The sequence below is a fragment of the Triticum aestivum genome, chromosome 5B (genome assembly GCF_018294505.1).
Source record: "Triticum aestivum cultivar Chinese Spring chromosome 5B, IWGSC CS RefSeq v2.1, whole genome shotgun sequence".
NCBI classification, from domain to species: Eukaryota; Viridiplantae; Streptophyta; class Magnoliopsida; order Poales; family Poaceae; genus Triticum; species Triticum aestivum.
The window spans coordinates 682,470,085-682,488,647 of NC_057807.1; the positions used below are offsets into that span (position 1 = coordinate 682,470,085).

At 46.3% G+C, this 18,563-nt stretch overlaps 1 protein-coding gene across 1 annotated transcript; it reads right to left on the reverse strand.

Moving 5' to 3' along the window:
* Positions 1-728: 728 nt before the first annotated feature.
* On the reverse strand, positions 729-3,059 carry LOC123114191 (transcription factor bHLH18). Its single transcript, XM_044535575.1, has 4 exons — positions 2,900-3,059; positions 2,271-2,808; positions 1,793-2,179; positions 729-1,099 (listed from the first exon to the last, which is right to left on the reverse strand). Exons 2-4 carry the CDS (start codon positions 2,775-2,777, stop codon positions 1,016-1,018), a joined length of 978 nt encoding a protein of 325 aa, XP_044391510.1. The 5' UTR covers positions 2,778-2,808; positions 2,900-3,059; the 3' UTR covers positions 729-1,015.
* Between the last annotated feature and the right edge of the window lie 15,504 nt (positions 3,060-18,563).

The following is an 18,563-nucleotide window of genomic DNA, read 5'->3' on the forward strand; positions in this document are numbered from 1 at the left end:
TCACGGCGTCCGTGCGAGGTGCCACAGAGACACATGAGGAAAGCGTGTACTACGTGTCCGTGAATCGCCGGGAAAGCCGTCGTCTAGCCAGTGTGTGGAATCGTGCCTGCATGTGCCATGCATGCCAGCTCTGCTTGCCTATGAGAGTGTACCCGATCGATCTGATCTCGTGTGTGTTCATCCACACCCAGAGCAGCACGTGAGTTGTCCATTTCACTATTATTGTTCGTGAGCAGGGTGCACCGGTGCAGTGTCAGCGTTCTCTGCGTGCGTGTGTGTCTGATACTCCTCTTAGTGTATCGAGCTTTGGCCTGCCCTGCCAACTTGGACGTGCTACCTTTCTGCAGACAAGCCAACTTTAGGCCTAGTTTGGTTTGGAGGATTTCATACGAAAAACATAGAAACAAGGATTCTAGAGATTTTTTTATAGATGCATCCGATTTGTATGAAATGCATACATGAATTTTATAGAATACTATTTCTTTTCTGTGTTTTTGGAGAAAATTACACATCCACTCAAAACTCATTTTATGAATAAAAACGAGGCAAGTCAATTCCTTAGCATGACAAGTGCCATGCTATCAAAATCCTACACTACTTCTAATTCCTACGTTTTGATTTCCATCAAACCGAATGAGCCCTGTAGAAGAATTGTTGATTAAAGGTTTATTCCTAGATGACCTAATATGCAGAGTGAAAAAACGAAGGTAATACAGTACAAACTAAAATATTCTAGTACTCTCTCTAGCAGGATGGAGCATGACACGAGAAAGATCTGACATGCTAAAGGATCAACGCCCTGATGCTGTAGTGATACGTACAGATGCACCAAAAAACCGGTAACATGCTAAATCGAACATGTGCCCGAGATTCTCACTGGTCATTATTAGTGTAACTCACAATGCACGCACACTCACACACTAATTGAACATGCTAATTCGACATGAGCTGCCTGCTTGCCGCATCTTAAGTCTTTGCGTCTTCATGTTTATTGGTCCTCTCCTAGCTAGAACTATCATTTGCCGCTGTGATGCCGGCGCAAAGCAGAGTCGAGCTTCCATACAATGTCCTCCGCTGTGACGGTGAAGCCCTCGTCTACCTGAAAGGAAATAATTATAGACTAGTTGGTAAAATGGAATGTAAATATTTGTTTGATTTTCATCTGTTAATAATATAAGATGCAGTTCGAGTATTGATGCTTAAGTTTAATATGGTTGACGATTATTAGTCTAAGGTTTGCTCAACAGTATATGTGGGCGTGAATCACAATTAGTGTTGTTGATCAAGTTTATTCATCATTTTTTGCAAATAATCAATATTTTCTTATGATTGTGATTTTATAACTATTTTTGAATATACACATAACATTTGTGGCAATTGCGAACTGAGAGTAACTCAGATGGTTAGTTATCTTGTGGTGAAGGCAGACCACCACGGTTCAAGTCCTAGACTTGGCGTTGGTGCTCACATTTTTCCTACATTTATTCATAGGAATGAGTGTACGACTGTACGTGAGTGTCTTTGATTATAATGCATTCAAAAAACATTTGTGGCAATATGCTACGATTCAAGTGAGGTAGTCCTCTACTTTTTCCTTCTTTTAGATCACTAGAGTTACTGTCTTTCTTGACATGACAAAATGTCACCTAAAGAAACAAAATAATTGTTCATACGATAACAAGTACTAACTCTGTACCAAAATGTAGGATGTTTGAACTGCAAAAACATCTTATATTATGATATTGAGGAGTCTATAGATAAGAAAATGTGCGGAGTGAAGTGGTGAACTTGCCTTGGCCATGAGGTTTATGATCAGAGTGGAAGCCGGGAAAGACACGACATTGGTGTGCGTGATGCTAAGGTGGAGCCCCTCGACCTCGGCGAGCAACGTGAGAAGGACCCCTTTGCCGTCCTGGCAGTGGATCCTCACCATCACATTGCTCTCCGAGATCCTCGCCTCGATCTCCGGCAACGGGATCCTTGTCGTCGGCGGACCTCCTCCAGCTGCTGCTGACGGCGGCGGTGACGGGCAGCCATCATCGTCGTTGGAGATGAACGGCCTCTTCACTAGCACCACCGAGTCGATGCTCCTCACCTCACGGTCCTGGAGTGCCTTGAGCTTCTCCTGCTGCTCCTTGACGTACCTCACCGCGTCGGAAAGGATGGTGGCCTTGTCCATCTGGGCGGAAAATTAATTTGGTCACTGCTGAGCTTAACTGCTGAAGTCAGTGATGCTACCACAAATTTATTTGTGTGAGAAATGTACAGACCTTCTTCAGGCTGGGGATGACGGTGGAGAGCTCGATGAAGCGCCGGTTGATCTTCTCCCGGCGCTTCCGCTCCGCCATGACGTGTTCCTGCACGGTCGGCACCGCCCCTGTACTGGCGCCGGAGGATTTCCTCGACGGTGGCGACCTGTGCGCCAGCTCCGGCACGACGTGGCTGGGAGCTGCGGGTGGGCTCGGGGTGGCCTCGATAATGCTGGGCGGCTGTGGTATGGCCGAAGTGAAGTTCCAGCTCGCGGCCGGGTAGTTGGTGCTGCAGTTGGACGACCAGCCGTCGTTCTCCACGGCCACTGCGGCGCCGCTGTCGCCTGAGCTCCAGCTGTCGGTGGCTCCGTGTCGGTGGGCCGCCATGTGCGTGCCGTTCTGCAGCTCCGCCGGGTTGTCGAGCTCTAGGAGTGACGACGGGAAAACATCTCCGGCGGCGGCGGCGGCGTCCTGCTCCTGCTCCAGCGTCTCCATGGCCCACTGGATGAACATGTTCGAGTCGTCCATGCTCGCTCGATCTCCAGCCGGTTACTTCTACCTGATCGAATCACTCCAAAATAAATGGTTTATAGCACAATTTATACATGACGAATAGATTGATGGATCTAATCTATAAATCACACACTTACCTGACGAGAAGACACATCATTGCATATGATTGCACGGTCAAGTACGAAGAACACATCCTTGCAAATGGTCTCCGAATCCCTCTCAAGCTTTTACTTGTTTCACGCGTGGCATATATATAGCTAAGCTCCGGCAAGGGCACGGCTGGTTGGGTTTGGGGTTCTTGCTATCTACTCCCTCCGTTCCAAATTACTCGTCGTGGTTTTAGTTCAAATTTAAACTAAAACCACGACGAGTAATTTGGAACGGAGGGAGTACTGTACTATAGGAAACAGGAAGCATCTTCTATGTGGAACAAGAAGATACCCCTATCACGTGCCCCTCACCTCAGCAAGACCTCTTTTCAGTCTATGATTTGTCCTTTGCATGCATGGCTTAATCCATGATTATTTTTGGAGGCCCTTGCACGTATGCTTTTGTGAGAGATTACATGGCCCCATTTATCACACCATATGCTAGCTCCACTCTTCCATGCTCTTTCAATTGACTTTTAATTTTAGATATATTATAGCTTTTGAATAAATGTTTTTTTTTGCATATTTGTGTTCCCTTCAACGAGGACTCTGAAACAAGATCACTCTTGAACACATGTTTGGCACGTTTTAAAATGTCACCAAGTCAACTATTAAAAATTGGTAAGAACTAAGGATAATTACAAATTCGTAATATTAAGTTTCTACCAAGTTTTACAAAGTGCCTTGTGCCAACGGAGCCCTACTTGCCCATCGCATGCTATCGTTGCAGCCGCGTTGTCATGCAGTGCCACAACTCTGAATTAACGCTCAGGAACAAGTCGTCTGCCCACAATGAAGGACCTGTTGCGACCCTGCTATTTTTGTCACCATCATCATCGCCACTAGAGTCGCAACGCCACCGGATTCGAACTGAACGCCCCGACATCTGCACCAATATCACTCGTCGCCACCTGTCGACTACAATGTCGTGTGCATCCAGCCACATTGAAGCTCGAACGGGATCATCGGTTTTCAAGATGATGCCTCAAGGGAAGAACCTTCATGGGAGCATTGGCGTCTCCTGACCGAACAAAATCATAGGCTTTCACCTGAAGAACCAGATCAAAGAGTGGAAGAGATAAAAAAATCTCCATGGTGGTTCCGCCAAGGAGGAGAGCGACGCCCTAAGGCGCTGCCATCACTTTCTGGTGAAAGCGAGGCAGGCTTAGGGCATCTCCAGCCGTTCGACCCCCAAGTTCGCCCCTAGAAGCCGATTTTGAACTCAAATTCCGCGCAAATTCAACGAAAACTAATTTTTATCACATAGTTCATGACAGAAATCAATACAAATCAAATAGTTCAACGAAGCAAGTTCATAATTCGAACACAAATTAAAACACATCAAACTAGGCGGTGCCCTTGAGCCTCCATAGGTGATCCACCAGATTGTGCTGCAGCGTTTGATGCACCTGTGGGTCTCCGATCTCCTGGCGCATATTGAGGAAGGCAGCCCATGCTGCCGGTACCTGGTGATCGATAGTTGCAAGAGGACACTGCCTGAAATATGGTTTAGTGTCAAACACTGGCTCTTTCTGCTCACTCTCAATGATCATGTTGTGCAAGATGACAAAGCAATTCAACTGCTCCCACATCTGAGATTTCGACCAGGTCAGAGCGAGGTACCAGACAACAGCAAATCAAGATAGGAGCACACCAAATGCCCGCTCGACATCCTTCCCGCAAGCCTCCTGACACTTGGCCAAGTAGGAGTTCTTGCCTCCTGGCACAGGGTTTGAGATAGTCTTCACAAATCTGGACGATCTCGGATAGATGCCATATGCTAGGTAGTATCCCTTGTTGTAGTGGCGCCCATTGACCTCGAATTTCACCGGAGGAGCATGACCTTCAACAAGCTTGGCAAAGACATTCAAGCACTGAAGTAGGTTGATGTCATTGTGGGTTCCTGGCATTACCAAAGAAGGAGTGCCAAATCCAGAGGTCTTGTGTGGCCACTGCCTCAAGTACCACACTGCAAGCTCCTTTGGCGCCTTTGTAGATCCCCTGCCAAGCAAATGGACAGTTTTTTCATGCCCAATGCATGTAGTCGATGCTTCCAAGCATCGCAGGAAATCCTTTTGCTGCATTCTGTGCTAGGATCCGAGAAGTCTCTTCAGCATTGGGTGATCGCAAGTATTGTGGTCCAAACACTGCCACCACTGCCCTGCTGAACTTGTACAAACACTCAATGGTGGTCGACTCGGCCATGCGCCCAGAGTCTTCCTGTGTATCACCGGGAGCTCCGTATGCAAGCATCCTCATAGCTTTCGTGCACTTCTAGAGTGAGGAGAATCCAACTGTGCCGGTGCAATCCTCTTGCAAATGAAATAGCTATCGAACTCCCGGATGGCATTCACAATCCTAAGGAAGAGCTTCGGGCTCATCCAATAACGGCGCCGAAATACTTTATCACCGTGCAGTGGAGCGTCGACAAAGTAGTCGGCGTAGAGCAAGCAATAGCCCTCCATTCGATGCCTCTGCTTTCTCCTACGGCGGCCCGGCGCCGAGCCACCTCACCGCGGCTTCACATTGTTCGCGAACAGGCCGTCCAGAGTGGTAAGGATATGAGGTGCTCTTCGTCATCGGTGTCGGCCTCGGCTTCCTCCTCCATCAGAGCCGCGAACGACTCCTCGTCGTCGAAGTCCATTGCCGAACATGCAAAACGCCGAACACCTTGCGGGCTTGATGGGTTGGTAGACGTCGGTATCCCCACCTGCGTGGTCGGAGCCCTGGAAAGCTCGCCCAAGAGCGGGATGGAGGATGTCGTTGTTAAACCCTCTCTTTCTGGCAGGGAAATAGCCTTTCTAATAGCGGAGCAGCGGTTGTGGGCAGCGCCAGGATCAGCATGGCGGCGAAGGGGAAGTGGTGTTCTGTGGTGTGCGGGTCGAATCTGGGAGGGGAAAAGGCGTTTCTCGCCTGACAGTGGCGGCCCAAGCGCCACTTTTCCTTCCGCCGGAGCCCCCAAGTGCCCCTCAGTGCGCTGGGTTGGGTTTGGGATCGCTGGGCCAAAAAATGGGCCGAGCCGGCGGAATTCGGCATCCTAGGGGGACGACTGGGTTTTTTTTCAGCGCCGGCGGAAAAAATGGCATCTTGGGGGGAGGGGGCGTTGGTGGTGCGGCTGGAGATGCTCTTACACAACAACTCAAACCAATCACCCTCGCGAAGCCGCCACCCCGGCTTCCACCTCCACTGACCCTCACACGGACTGACTGCATCGTCGCCACGCAGGACCTCGGCCTATGGAACATGCCTAATCTTTGTCACGCATAATAACGCAATGCCTAATCATTTATTTAGAGATGTACTACAAGCACTGACTGCCAGCTAATCCTACATGCTCCAAGTCATCCTATTTAAATACACATGTAAGTCCTCAGGATCATGAAGCACATGCAGTCTATCTATTTTTAATGTTTCACTTTCAAGCCCTCCACATTATCAAGCGCATATGTAAATGTTCCACCTTTCACTTTCTACCATAGGCAAGCACTCCATGCCATTGTTTATATTTTTTTTTACTTTTTAGCAACAAATAATTGAAATTGAATGTCACAAGGTAATGTAATATGCATCATCCTTCATTTACCTATAAATACCACCATATGGTGAGAATGTGGTGTGGTAGTATTGTCATGTATTCTAACTTTTTTGATAATTTCAATGCTATAAATTTTCACAGCAAACACATGGGGCATTAGGGAATTTCCATCTTTGACACGCAAATTTGCTCCGGCATCCATCCATGGACAGGGGGGGGGGAGTCCGCAGGCATGGATGCGGGAGCTGGCCATACAACGCTGCCAGCATACATTTCGATCAACAGATCGGATGAAATTCATGCAAACACGACGGATTTTCACCTGATATTTTTTAAATAAAGCGGACAAAATTCATTACATTTTGGACAATTTTTAACTAAACCCTATTTCTAAACCTAATCTAAATGATCGCCGGCACCCATTCCCCAAGTCCGGCCATGACCCCGAGAACGGAAGCTCCGGCTCTTGCCTTCGCCTTCTCCAATTCCGCCTTAGCGCTCTCCAGCTCTGCCTCCGCAGCCTCCGCCACCGCAGCCTGAGCGGTTAGTCGGTCGACAATTTTCAGCCCGCCAAGCTTGGCTTCAGCGGGAGGGGAAGAGCGGTAGCCTTCTTGGGACCCAGGCGGTGACGACCTACCATGCACTACTCATCCTTGCTGCCAGCGGCGCTCACGGACGTGTTGGGTTTTTGGTCATGCCGGCAAGGCATGGCCTTGGCGGAGCCGTTGATGTCCTCCTCATCGGTGCTCTTGCACGAACACCTCGTCCGCCGCCTCATCCATCTCCTTGTAGGCGGCCTCCAGTTCCACATGATATTGGTGGATCTCGCTAGCAAAGGGGTAGGACTCGAGCAGTGCCGCCTGCTCCGCCATGTCTGCGTCCGGCGCGATGGCCATGCCGGCGCCGAGTTGCTCCCCCGCCTGCTGGTGCTCGTCGAGGAGATGCAGGTTGTCGCCCTAGTTGGCCAGCGCCTCCCAGAACATGGCCTCCCGCTCCTCCAGCACATCTATATAGTGAACACGAGCCTCGCCAATGGTGATGCCGACATGCACCGGCGAGGAGGGTGGCGCTGGCTCGCTCTCGGCTGCGTCCTCCATTCGGCTTCCATCTTCCTGTAGGCCTACTAGCCGGCAGCAATGGCAGCCATCTCTTTCTTCCGATCAGATGAAAGGCCGTCCCAGAGGGCTTTGGAGAGCGAAGAGGCCATGGTAGGAATGCTACAAAGAGGAGAAAGGGACTGGAGGAGGATGACTGCAGCTATGGCCGAGGTTAGAGTTTGTATTGCAGACGGATGGCAATGATGGGCGGCAGACGGACGGAGGGTGGCAATGATGGGCGACAGATGGACTAATATGACTGTTTCAGGCGGGAAGCGTGTGCGGGCGAGGGAGTGGGTTTGGTTGGGCCAGGGCAGTTGGAAGCAGACGTGGCAGTGCTCCGGAAGCCCGCACCCCCACCCCAAACTTTGTCTCCGGTTTACGTGCAAAAGTGTATCCGGACCACAGAGTGGATCGATAAGGCCCGCGTGGCATGACAAAATACGTTCGGACCGTGCGACCCGGACGTATGCGGGTGGTCTGAGAGTCCGTGTTGTAGATATCCTTAATTATTAGAAAGAAATAGCCATTGATTGAGTAAAGGCCCAGACGTGGCTCACTCCCAGCCAGGTATTGGTTGGTTTATTATGGAGACATGAAACAAACTGCTCTGTCCTTTTAGTTACGAGCATGTCATTTCAGACCGTAGTAAACTGCAACGTGTAAAGACGTGCCAAAGATTATGCATATTAGACCAGTTAGACCTTGCTACTAATGTTTGCCAGAAAAATCTTTCTTGTATCTCGCCAAAAAAAAACAGAATCTTTCTTGTAATCTTGTGAACACTTGGACAAATGTGTTTGTACCAATGTTTTATGTGTGACAGTAGGTACAATGCCGAGGACATTGTCTTAATCATGTGCCGCTGGACCCTCCTGCAATTATATTGGTGTAGCCACGCACGTACTACTACTGGCTAGGGCCTACGGGGTATATATTTTCACTAGGCAAGGAACTGCCTGCGACGGTTCCTGTTGTACCCAACCCTGTTAGTGCCCTCACCAACTCCCGTCTGTATTTCCTCTTTGTTGCTTGTTTCAAAATGAAAGATATAACTAGATTCTCTATCGTCGAGCATTAAATAATAAAGAGGAATTAGAGCGTCTATAGCCGGCCACCCCAAACCGGGCTCAAACGACCGGGCGGTCTGCCCAGTCATTGATCGGCCACGATTTTTCGACCTAGACGCCCCCCTCAAACTGGCTTCAAATGACCGGACTGACCGGCACCCATCACATCCAGCCTAAATATGGGACGGATATGGGGGCGTCCGGACACACCCGCCACGTCGGACTGACAACGGGATCCTATGCGGAAATGCCGGAAACCCCACGGTCCGAAGCTTGTCTTCTCCATTGGACCGGAGTCGCCGTATGGCGCCGCTCCGACTATTTAAGTCAACAAGCGGCACGGAAACCCTACCATCCATATTTTCCTCCGTCTATCCACCGCCGGTGCCCCGTCCGCCTAGTAGCCATGCCCCCACGCCCCCGGGTAGGAGCGAGCCATTTCTAACGACGGAGCGCCGGCTCGAGCTCCTTGAGAAGATCGGGCAAGGCGCAAAGCCCGGATCACCGCTGGGCTACCTCCGGGTGCAGTGGATTCTGAGGAGTTGGAGGAGGAGGAGGAGAAGGAGGAGGAGGATGTGGGGGACGCTGGTGACGCGAATCTACAGGCGGAGCAGGAGGCCATCCTCGATTCCCTCCGCTCGGAGTCGACTGTGGAGGCCAGATGCCGTCGCCGACAGGAAATGGAGGCGTAGTATGCCATGGAGGAGGCGGAGATGCTCGCCTACATGGATGAGGTCGAGCATGAGGAGGATGAGCTGGTCACTCCTACCTGCCCATCCATCCGGCGCCCAGCACCGTTGTCGTGGACATCTCCAACAACGAAGATTAGCTAGGGTGTACATAGTATGTAGTATGTAGTATGTAGGATTTCTTTTGCATGCTTTGTATGAATTTAGGGGTTGAAATATGAGAGACTCAGATGCAGAGTGGCTAATTTGAGGCGTGACCGATCACTGTCTGGGGACACGCCCGGTCGTGTCTGTGGGTGTTTGAGGGCCCGGATTTGCAAAGTCCGGCTGTAGATTCTCTGAGTACATCCATTTACACATACAAGAGATATTTCGAAAAGGGGAAGTTCTGAATGTGCTACAAGGCAGGCACGCTCTTTATCTAGGCAGCCTAAGAGCATCTCTAGCAGACCCCGTAAAATGCCACGACCCGTAAAATAACTGCCAGAATATGGGTCGGCGTGGAAAATCCTGCCCGAACAGACCCCACAAACGCGTCCGACCCGTAAAAGTTTTTGCGGGGCGCGGCAAAAGTTCACTCTCCACCTTTAGATCCACAGGGTGGGAGGTTGACCCGAGCTCACTATCGGTGTCAAAACAGGCGGATCTCGGGTAGGGGGTCCCGAACTGTGCGTCTAAAGCTAATGGTAACAGGAGGCGGGGGACATAATGTTTACCCAGGTTCGGGCCCTCTCTATGGAGGTAATACCCTACTTCCTGCTTGATTGATCTTGATGATATGAGTAGTACAAGAGTTGATCTACCACGAAATCGCAGCGGCTTAACCCTAGAAGCTAGCCTATGATTATGATTGTTGTTGTCCTACGGACTAAACCCTCCGTTATATAGAAACTGGAGGGGGCTAGGGTTACACAGAGTCGGTTACAGAGAAGGGAATCTACATATCCAAATTGCCAAGCTTGCCTTCCACGCAAAGGAGAGTCCCACCCGGACACAAGACGAAGTCTTCAATCTTGTATCTTCATAGTCCAACAGTCCGGCATAAGCATATAATCCGGCTGTCCGAGGATCCCCTAATCCAGGACTCCCTCAGTAGCCCCTGAACCAGGCTTCAATGATGATGAGTCCGGCGTGCAGATTTTCTTCGGCATTGCAAGGCGTTTTCTTCTCCAAATTCTCTAGAGTACCTGTTGTAACAAGCAGTGTTCGGCTTCCCATTTAATGTTGCACTCATCGGCTTCTGTATCTTAATAATGTCAGTCTCCACGTGTCGAGCGAATGCGAGGAGTCGAGGCATTTTTACACTTGCCACCCTGACCATGTAAACAAATCGTTTATTAAAGAGACGTGGATCCTCAGACCCAAAACACACCATCTTCCCCAAGCGAGGATCCATCGGAGCGTGCCCGAAAAAACCATCCCATCATGGCCGGCCACCACAGCTCCTCCTCTTGCCCTCATAGCGCCAAGCCAGGTGATTGGGAGAAGTGTACCGTATCCCACGGCCAATTGGTGGAGTTGTAGACCCAGGGTTTCCTCCCCCCTACATATCTTGTCCCCATTCGAGCCGGATTAGCCACTTTTGACGGCGGGGAGCAAGCGGAGAGTTTTCCCAACCCATCCAGGGGGAGCGAGTATGCCTTGTCCCTTACTTGCTGAGGGGCCTCAGATTTCCAATCCATGCGCTCCTCTGCGAGCTCCTGGAGTATTATGGCCTCCAGCTACACAACTTCACCCCTGCCTCCATCTTGCCCATCGCAGGCTATGTCGCCTTTGTGAGTTATTTCAGGGTTGCAAAGCTCATTTCAAGCTACGGAAGAGGCTGTTCTGGCTTGTCCCTGATAACCTGCAAGTATACAGGATAGTTGTAGCCTCTTTCGATAAGTAAGAGTGTCGAACCCAACGAGGAGCTAAAGGTAGAACAAATACTCTTTCAAGTCCTATCGGCCACTGATACGACTCTACGCAAGTTTGATGTTCGCTTTACCTAGAACAAGTATGAAACTAGAAGTACTTTGTAGGTGTTGTTTGGATAGGGTTGCAAGATAAGAAAGAACACGTAAATAAAAAGTAGGGGCTGTTTAGATAAAGATGCAATAAAGTAAATATAGCGAGTGTGGAAAAGTGGTGGTAGGAGTTGTGAAATTGTCCCTAGGCAATTGACTACTTTACTAGACCGATAGCAAGTTTTATGTGGAGAGGCCACTGCTAGCATGTCATCCCTGACTTGGAATTCTATGCACTTATGATTGGAACTATTAGCAAGCATCCGCAACTACTAACGTTCATTAAGGTAAAACCCAACCATAGCATTAAGATATATTGGTCTCCCTTCAATCCCGTATGCATAAATTTCTATGCTAGGTTGAAGCTTCTGTCACTCTAGCCCTCCAATACATAGTCCTATCAACATACAACTAACCCTATGGTGTAATCCACGCGTGCGCTCATATGATGGGCACCAAAGGACAGCAACATAACTACAAGAAAATTAAATCATTCATAGCAATTCATCAACCACCAATAGGACAACGAAAATCTACTCAGACATCATAGGATGGCAACACATCATTGGATAATAATATGAAGCATAAAGCACCATGTGCAAGTAGAGGGTACAACAGGTTGCGGGAGAGTGGAACGCTGTAGATAGAGGGAGGAAGGTGATGGAGATGTTGGTGAAGATGGCGGCGGTGTTGGTGAAGATCGCGGTGACGATGATGGCCCCCGGCAGCGCTCCGGCGCCACCGGAAGCAAGGGGGAGAGGGCCCCCCTTCTTCTTCTTCTTCCTTGACCTCCTCCCTAGATGGGAGAAATGTTTCCCCTCTGGTCCTTGGCTCCCATGGCGTGGGAGGGGCGAGAGCCCCTCTGAGATTGGATCTATCTCTCTGTTTCTGCGTTTTTTGATTCTGCCCCTTCACCGTTTCTTTTATATCCGGAGATCCGTAACTCCGATTGGGGTGAATCTTTCGCCCAGATTTTTCTTGTAAAATTAGCTTTCTTGAAGCATAAGAAGAGCGTCAACCACCTTACGGGCGGCCCAGTAGAGTGCCAGGCACGCCCAGGGGGGTGGGCATGCCCCCTATCTCCTGGCACCTCGGGCACCGTTTCGCGTTGATTCTTCCTCCGGAAAATCCCAAATATTCCAAAATAATTCTCCGTACGTTTTTATCCCGTTTGGATTCTGTTTGATATTGGGTTTCTGCAAAACATAAAACATACAACAAACAGGAACTGGCACTGTGCACTGGATCAATATGTTAGTCCCAAAAATAGTATAAAAAGTTGCCAAAAGTATATGAAAGTTGAAGAATATTGGCATGGAACAATCAAAAAATATAGATACGACGAAGACGTATCAGCATCCCCAAGCTTAATTCCTGCTCGTCCTCGAGTAGGTAAATGGTAAAAAAGATTTTTTTTTGATGTAGAATGCTACCTAGCATAATCTTGATCATATGTCTAATCATGGCATGAATATTAAGATAGGAGTGATTCAAAGCAATAGTCTATCATTTGACATAAAAACAATAATACTTAGGGCATCCCAACAAACAATCATGTCTTTCAAAATATCAATGCTTCAGAAAGTTATCCCTACAAAATCATATAGTCTTGTATGCTCCCTTTTCTTAACACAAGGTACCCCCCATGCCTATCCCGGTGTCAGCCAAGCAATTGTTTCATACTTTAGTATTCTCAAACTTTTTCAACCTTCACGCAATACATGAGCGTGAGCCATGGATATAGCACTATGGGTGGAATAGAATATGACGATGGAGGTTATGTGGAGAAGACAAAAAAGGGAGAAAGTCTCACATCGACGCGGCTAATCAACGGGCTATGGAGATTCCCATCAATTGATGTCAATGCGAGGAGTAGGGATTGCCATGCAACGGATGCACTAGATCTATAAGAGTATGAAAGCTCAAACTAAAACTAAGTGGGTGTGCATCCAACTTGCTTGCTCGCGAAGACCTAGGGCATTTGAGGAAGCCCATCGTTGGAATATACAAGCCAAGTTCTATAATGAAAATTCCCACTAGTATATGAAAGTGAAAATATAGGAGACTCTCTATATGAAGAACAGGGTGCTACTTTGAAGCACAAGTGTGGAAAAAGGATAGTAACATTGCCCCTTTTTTTCTTTTTTTATTATTTTTTTCTTTTTTTTCTGTGGACTTCTTTGGCCCCCTTTTCTATTTTGGCTTCTTTGGCCTTTCCTTTTTTTCCTTTTTTTTTCCTTTTTTTCCTTTCTTTTCATGGGGCAATGCTCTATAATGATGACCATCACACTTTTATTTACTTAGAACTCAATATTACAACTCGATACTGGAACAAAGATATGATTCTATATGAATGCTTTCGACGGTGTACCAGGATGTGCAATGATCTGGCGTAGCAATGACACCAAAAAACGGACAAGCCATGAAAACATCATGCTAGCTATCTTACGTCATGCAAAGCAATATGACAATGAATGCTCAAGTCATGAATAAGATGATGATGGAAGTTGCATGGCAATATATCTCGTAATGGCTATGGAAATGCCATGATAGGTAGGTATGGTGGCTGTTTTGAGGAAGATATAAGGAGGCTTATGTGTGATAGAGCATATCATATCATGGGGTTTGGATGCACCGACGAAGTTTGCACCAACTCTCAAGGTGAGAAAGGGCAATGCACGGTACCGAAGAGGCTAGCAATGATGGAAAGGTAAAAGTGCGTATAATCCATGGACTCAACATTAGTCATAAAGAACTCACATACTTATTGCAAAAATTTATTAGCCCTTGAAACAAAGTACTACGCGCATGCTCCTAGGGGGAAGGTTGGTAGGAGTTAACCATCGCGCGCCCCCGACCTTCACGCAAAGATAAACAATCAAAATACAATGCGCGCCAATTTGGTTACATAGTTAATAGAGCATACGTGCATGCTTCGGGAGTCACAAACCTTAACACCAACATCCTTACTGAACACAACCATCTAGTAGTACCTCCCACATATTATCACCTCTATATCGCAAAACTATTGCAAGGAATCAAACATATCATATTTAGTGATCCACAAGTTTATGTAGGATTTTATGACTAACCATGTGATGATTGAACAATTCCTGTCATGTCTCTAAATTGATATAAGTGAAGCAAGAGAGTTTAATTCTTTCTACAAAAGATATGCCCATGCTCTAACAATTATAAGTGAAACAAAAGAGCATTCTACAAATGGCGGTTTTCTAAGTAAAGTGAAACAGGCAATCCAAACTTCAAATGATATAAGTGAAGCACATGAAGCATTCTATAAAGCCCTACTCAAAAGATTTAAGTGAAGTGCAATGAGCATTTTATAAATCAACCAAGGACTATCTCATAACAGCATGGTGCATAAAAGAAAAGTGAAAACTAAATGCAAAAGACGCTCCAAGACTTGCACATATCGCATGAACAAAACGAATACGAAAACATACCGATACTTGTTGAAGAAAGAGGGGATGCCTTCCGGGGCATCCCCAAGCTTAGATGCTTGAGTCTCCTTGAATATTTACTTGGGCTGCCTCGGGCATCCCCAAGCTTGATCTCTTGCCTCTCTTCCTTTTCCTATATCGAAACCTCCTCGATTAGACACTTCATCCACACAAAACTTCAATAGAAAACTCGGTAAGATCCGTTAGTATAATAAAGCAAATCACCACTCTAAGTACTGTAGAAAACCAATTCATATTTTGTTTTTGCATTGTGTCTACTGTAATATGACTTTTCCATGGCTTAATCCACTAATATAACTTTTCCATGGCTTAATTCACAAAGTTTCCGTGACATGAACAAAGTTCAAGGAGCTCCCCCACTTCAACAATGCTTGTCTCTCTCACTTTCACTTTCCTTTTTGAAAAGTTTTTGTGTTCCCTTCTTTATTTTTTTGTTTTTAGACTATATAAAAGCACTCAACAGAAATAAATGACTCTCTAAAACTTCCGGGTTGTCTCACTGGCAGCGCTTTCTTTAAAGCCATTAAGCTAGGCATTTAGTGCTCAAGTAATGAATCCACCCGGATCCCAAGGTATATCAAAGCCAATTTTAATTAACAATGATTTGTAATTTAGTAGTGAGCACAAAGTAACATATATCAAGCAATGACGAAGTCTAACTCTCTTCCTATGCATCGGCATGTCATAAAAGAACAATCCATGCACACCAAGTAAAGGCCAATGCATAGTATAAGAAGTTTCTTGCAATTTTATCATATTGGAAACATAGAGAGGTGGAGATATAGTTCCTCTCTCATAATAATTGCAAGTAGGAGAAGCAAGCACATGTGTATTATATTCATCAAAATCATCATGTGCAATGGTAAAAGGCAACCCATCAATATAATCCTTAATAAGCACAAACTTCTCCGATATAGTGTAGTTTGGAGAATTCAAAAAGATAATAGGACTATCATGCGTGGGTGCAATAGCAACAATTTCATGTTTAACATAAGGAACTATAGCAAGTTCATCTCCATAAGCATAATTCATATTGGCATCTTGGTCACAAGCATAGCAAGCATCATCAAAAAGGGATATTTCAAACAAATTCAAGGGATCATAGCAATCATCCTTCGGTAAGCACGAAGGGGAATTAAACAATGTATGAGTTGAAGAGTTACTCTCATTAGAAGTTGGGCACGGGTGATCAATCCGCTCTTCCTCCTTTTGTTCTTCGCTCTCCTCATCATCTTTTTCATCCAATGAGCTCACAGTCTCATCAATTTCTTCTTCCATAGCTTCCTGCAAAATATTAGTCTCTTCTTGGACATCAGAGACTTTCTCAATAAATGCATCAATATTGTAATTGTATTCATATTTTTCATAGAAATATTTCAATATAGCAAAATTTTCAGGCCTATAAACATCATCATCTAAAGCTTCATACTTTTCAAACAAAGATTCAATTTCATAAGCAACCTTAAAAGCAACAAAATCTTCAATTCGTTCAACATCATAGTAATCATATATACCATTAGCATAAGAAGCTAAGGTTTCATTATCATTAAATTTGCATGAAAAGGGAAGGTGTGGAGCCTTCATCCTAGAGTAACAAGTAATATCATATCTCAAGCATAGATCCCGAGCATACCAACGCAACATATTTATTTGATCCCTTAATAGTTTCCCTTTTTGTGTCAAGCGACAATCTCTAAAGTATTCACGTTGATCCAACGTTACACCCATAACATAGTTGAATGGGGTTTTCTCAGGATTATTAAAGTAGTATATAATATCCTTCACATAACGATCATCGAGGGTTTTAGGAGGTTCCCCATCTCCATGAGTAGCATGTACACCTAATTTTTTTTTCATATTTCGTTTTCCATATCCATAACTAAAGATAGAGAACAACTTAGAACAGCATATAAAAATTACTTAGTGATAAAGCAAACAAGCACACACGAGAATATTCACCCCACACTATGACTCCCCGGCATCGGTGCCAGAAAAAGGTCTTGATAACCCGCAAGTATACAGGATAGTTGTAGCCTCTTTCGATAAGTAAGAGTGTCGAAACCAACGAGGAGCTAAAGGTAGAACAAACACTCTCTCAAGTCCTATCGGCCACTGATACGACTCTACGCATGTTTGATGTTCGCTTTACCTAGAACAAGTATGAAACTAGAAGTACTTTGTAGGTGTTGTTTGGATAGGGTTGCAAGATAATAAAGAACATGCAAATAGAAAGTAGGGGTTGTTTAGATAAAGATGCAATAAAGTAAATATTGCGAGTGTGGAAAAGTGGTGGTAGGAGTTGTGAAATTGTCCCTAGGCAATTGACTACTTTACTAGACCGATAGCAAGTTTTATGTGGGAGAGGCCACTGCTAGCATGTCATCCCTGACTTGGAATTCTATGCACTTATGATTGGAACTATTAGCAAGCATCCACAACTACTAATGTTCATTAAGGTAAAACTCAACCATAGCATTAAGATATATTGGTCCCCTTTCAATCCCGTATGCATCAATTTCTATGCTCGGTTGAAGCTTCTGTCACTCTAGCCCTCCAATACATAGTCCTATCAACATGCAACTAACCCTATGGTGTGATCCACACGCGCGCTCATATGATGGAGACCAAAGGACAGCAACATAACCACAAGCAAATTAAGTCAATCATAGCAATTCATCAACCACCAATAGGACAACGAAAATCTACTCAGACATCATAGGATGGCAACATATCATTGGATAATAATATGAAGCATAAAGCACCATGTTCAAGTAGAGGGTAAAACGGGTTGTGGGAGAGTGGACTGTTGTAGATAGAGGGGAGAAGGTGATGGAGATGTTGGTGAAGATGGCGGCGGTGTTGGTGAAGATCGCTGTGACGCCCCCGATTCAATCGTACACTAATCATACACGCAAACGTGTACGATCAAGATCAGGGACTCACGGGAAGATATCACAACACAACTCTACAAATAAAATAAGTCATACAAGCATCATAATACAATCCAGGGGCCTCGAGGGCTCGAATACAAGTGCTCGATCATAGACGAGTCAGCGGAAGCAACAATATCTGAGTACAGGCATAAGTTAAACAAGTTGCCATAAGATGGATAGCACAAACTAGGATACAGATCGAAAGAGGCGCATGCCTCCTGCCTGGGATCCTCCTAAACTACTCCTGGTCGTCGTCAGCAGCCTGCACGTAGTAGTAGGCACCTCCAGTGTAGTAGTCATTGTCGACTGTGGCGTCTGGCAACTGGGCTCCAGCATCTGGTGCAACAACCAGGAAGAAAGGAAAGGGGGCAAAAGGGGGAGAAAAGCAACCGTGAGTACTCATCCAAAGTACTCTCAAGCAAGGATCTACACTACATATGCATGTGTATATGTGTAAAGAGGCAATATTGGTGGACTGAACTGCAGAATGCCAGAATAAGAGGGGCATATCTAGTCCTATCGAAGACTACACTTCTGTCAGCCTCCGTCTTGCAGCATGTAGAAGAGAGTAGATTTAAGTCCTCCAAGTAGCATCGCATAGGATAATCCTACCCGGCGATTCTCCCCTCGTCGCCCTATGGAAAAGCGATCACCGAGTTGTTTGTGGAACTTGTTTGGGTGTGTTTTGTTAAGTATCCGGTTCTAGTTGTCATAAGGTCAAGGTACAACTCCGGGTCGTCCTTTTACCAAGGGACACGACTATTCGAATCGATAAACTTCCCTGTAGGGTTGCACCACATAACCCAACATGCTTGATCCCATTTGGCCGGACACACTTTC